Raw genomic sequence first — 3,452 nt, forward strand, 5'->3', positions numbered from 1 at the left:
ATAAAAATCCCATACAGCACAAAATACAGCACTTAAATAGGTTGAGGTAAAATAAAAAAGTTACATAGAGAGACTCTACATTACATATGTACACGTTGCTATAGTTACACTGCTGAGATCAATAAAGTGTTCAATGTCAGTAAATAGTGCCTTTTGTTAAGTAAAATCCTCTGGAGGGCAGATATGTACACGTCCATATTAACAAGATCATAGAAAATACATTCTCAAGTCATCTACATTTTGTACAAAAACAGGATATACAGAGAACTTGACAGCCTTTGATTGCGAGCAGCTGCCGAGTTCTTCTAAAGCGTCACAGTCTGAGGTCTCTGTCATTTGTGAAGGTAACTGGTGAACTTGGTCGGCAGGTTGTCCACGGGATAGACGGTGGGCCCGGTCTTCATCGTCGGCGGTCCGTTTAAGAGACTACAGTGACATTTGGTCACCACTTCCACCAGGAAGATCTTGAGCACCACTTTGGCGAACTCCTTCCCCACGCACATGCGCGAGCCTCCGCCGAAGGGGATGTACTGGAACCTGGAAGAGTCACTGGAGGTCTTGGTCATGAAGCGCTCCGGCTGGAAATCTTCTTTGTTGGGGAAGATGTCCGCCACCTCGTGCGTGTCGCAGATGCTGTAGATGACATTCCAGCCTTTTGGAATCTGATAGCCCTGGAGGAGAGACGTGGGGAACCATGAGCAAACAAGCCAAAAGTCGTCGTCCCTGGATGTACGACTTAATGAAATCTCCCACTTACGTTGAGTTCAAATGTCTTCAGGGCGACTCGGAAGCCTCCAGGTACGGGGGGATTAATCCTCAGCGTTTCTTTGATGACACAACCCGTGTACTTGAGCTGCTCCAAACACTCGAGGTTCAGACCCTGGAGGTCCATTCCATTCTCCACCTGAACAACAACAATGGTGCGTTATCTTACTGCTGATGTTGAGTACAACCGTTTATGAAGATACCATGAGATCGTCATTTGAGCAGGTATTAAAAATGACTTGAGTTTAATGTACGTTTATAAATCCACAAGTCTAAAATCTATAATATACTAAAGTCATGGATACCAGTTTCAAGATGCAAAGACCACATGAGGGCCACGCCCTAATAGCACATATAGGTTTTAAGATTCCTTAATTCACACCGTTTTAAAGATAGAAACAGTTTTGAAAATACCTTGTCCATCAGCTCTTGTCTGAGTTTGTCCATCACATGAGGGTTCAGCGAGAGGAACATGATGAGAGAGGTGGCAGTGCTGGCTGTGGTCTCGTGGCCGCCGAACAGCAGCTCCGTGGCGGACTCCTTCATCGCCTGGAGAGAGTCGAAAAGTTATATTCAAACATGTCCACTTGATGGAATTAACTTTCATCCCGATGATATTTAAGTTCTTGGGTCCGTACCTGCATGCTGAAGGGTTCTCCGTTCTTCCTGCTGCTGTCTATCAGCTGCTGAAGAGCGTCCCGGTGCTTGGACTCCTGGTTGGTGTCGGACAACTTCTTTTTGATGTTCTCCTCGATTTTGGAGTGGATGAAGTTCCTCGCCTTCAGACCCTGAGAGAAACGAAATAATGTAAGTACTGACGTCCCAGCAGAAGCAGGTCCTTGTCCGACTCGTGGCCTGGATTCTTACCCGGTACAGTCCACTGAAGGGAACATCGATGGGCAGAGAGAAGAGGTTCTTGATCATCTCCTCGAACGCCTCCACCAGCTCCTGCTCGTCAGTCTTGATCTGCTCCGGCTCAAAGCCCAGCAGGATTCTCATGGCTATGCGGAACATGAGGCGCTTCATCTCGGGGTAGACCAGCACACAGGGGTCCCTGGACAGCCAGTCCTTCACAGCAGCACGCACCTCCTCCTGGATGACTGGGATGTAAAGTTCCAGAGCTTCCCTGGAGAACGCCCTCATGATGGCCTGGAGATTGAGGAGACACTGGTGAGCGTGGTGGGATATGGATGTGGAAAAACAAGCCCGACTGTCAAGAGTCTGCCTCACCTTCTTCTTGCCCTTGTGTTGTGTCCCGTGCACGTTGGACAGCGTGTCCGAGCCCAGGATGGCGCGCACTGACGCCGGCCACTGCACCGACACCAGCTTGTGCTCGCCCAACAGGATCTGACGCACGTTCTCGCCGCCCGACACGCGGACCGTCGGGTTTCCGAAAAGATGCGTCCTGTAGATGTATCCGTACTTTTGCCTCTTCATCCGCAAAAACTTCCTTCGCTGGAAAACACAAAATGAGCCAAACGTTAAAAAAGTATCTTAAATGTTACACTTTAAACTCTTTATTTCTCTTTGTTCTTGTTCTTATTTTATTTTTATTTTTATTTTTTTATAAAAAAAAATGCTGTATTTGCTGTGGCTATTGGGAAAAAAACTATTTCCCAAAGGAGACAAATTGATCAATAAAGTTTTACCTTACCTTACCTATATACCTTTATCTTTAGATTGTGTAATTGTGTTCTTTCTCTTTATTTCTCTTGTTCTTATTTTATTTTGATTGATTTATTTTTGATTTTTTATAAAAAATTGCTGTATGTATTGGCTATTGGAAAAAAACAATAAAGTTTTACCTTACCTTACCTTACCTTAAGTAATTTATTATTTTTAAGATTTTGAGATTCTTATTTCAGGATTAGTGCTCACAATTGTAAAACGAAAAAAAAGATGAAAAGATGTGCGTTAAAATAAAGTTAACTTAAATCAATTTTTTAATCAAAAACACGCCTCACGGGGATTTAAAAATCAACTTTAAGTGAAGGAAGAAAATATTTTAAAATCCTTTAGAAAGTTTGTGGAAAAGTGGCTGTACCTGCAGGATGAGCTGGAGCGTCTCTCCAATGAAGGGTAAGCCCATGGATCCGGGGGGCAGCGGGCGGGCGCAGCTCGGGTCCCTGCCCCGGGTCATGTAAACCTCCCACAGCTTGACGGCCACCAGGAAGAGCAGCAGCGGCAGCACGACGGTGCAGAGGACGGTGGCCAGCAGCGTGTTGACAGCCATGGTTGTACAGGTGAGGCTCTCTCGACCATCTGAAGCTCGGAGCCGCGTCCGCGGGGCTTTTATAGGCCCCCGGGAGCCTCACCTTCTCCTCCCTCAGATAAATTAGTTCACACAAAGTTCATCTTTAATTGTGGGTGTCGCTGGGGCCCCGCCCCCCCCGCGCCCTCGCCGCTCCGCCATTTGTTCCATCTTTAATCCTGACCTCCTGTTGCACGCAGACAATCCGCCGCGGATTTCACTGAGAAAAGGTGACAATGGAAGAGCGCGTCCCGAGACGCCTTTGTTGGCCGCCGTGAGGCTCGTTTACACACGCATTACCTCCGACTTAAGCCCTCGCTCCTGGAGCAGCGGCCGTGCCTGCAGGGCGGCGCCATTCAGGGGCTTCTGTGGCCGCCGCTCACGATATGGAAAACAGCGAGAAGAATGTCCTAATCCCCCGATTTTCCTGCGCGCC

At 47.3% G+C, this 3,452-nt stretch overlaps 1 protein-coding gene across 1 annotated transcript; it reads right to left on the reverse strand.

The window, feature by feature from the left end:
- Positions 1 to 3,244, reverse strand: cyp26a1 (cytochrome P450, family 26, subfamily A, polypeptide 1). The gene is made up of 7 exons (XM_087792725.1): positions 2,810 to 3,244; positions 1,996 to 2,220; positions 1,633 to 1,914; positions 1,404 to 1,553; positions 1,180 to 1,314; positions 758 to 904; positions 1 to 671 (listed from the first exon to the last, which is right to left on the reverse strand). Exons 1-7 carry the CDS (start codon positions 2,996 to 2,998, stop codon positions 333 to 335), a joined length of 1,467 nt encoding a protein of 488 aa, XP_087648851.1. The 5' UTR covers positions 2,999 to 3,244; the 3' UTR covers positions 1 to 332.
- Positions 3,245 to 3,452: the final 208 nt, after the last annotated feature.

This window comes from Callionymus lyra, chromosome 6 (assembly GCF_982586985.1).
Source record: "Callionymus lyra chromosome 6, fCalLyr1.hap1.1, whole genome shotgun sequence".
NCBI lineage: Eukaryota > Metazoa > Chordata > Actinopteri > Syngnathiformes > Callionymidae > Callionymus > Callionymus lyra.

What these genes read in the sequence shown, in the direction of transcription:
- cyp26a1 (XM_087792725.1), bottom strand. Translation starts at nt 2,998, where the DNA reads ATGGCTGTCAACACGCTGCTGGCCACCGTCCTCTGCACCGTCGTGCTG. An exon ending in AACACAAGGGCAAGAAGAAG is followed by an intron (nt 1,915 to 1,995) that starts GTGAGGCAGACT and finishes CTCAATCTCCAG; the next exon opens with GCCATCATGAGGGCGTTCTC. An exon ending in CCTTCAGTGGACTGTACCGG is followed by an intron (nt 1,554 to 1,632) that starts GTAAGAATCCAG and finishes CGTTTCTCTCAG; the next exon opens with GGTCTGAAGGCGAGGAACTT.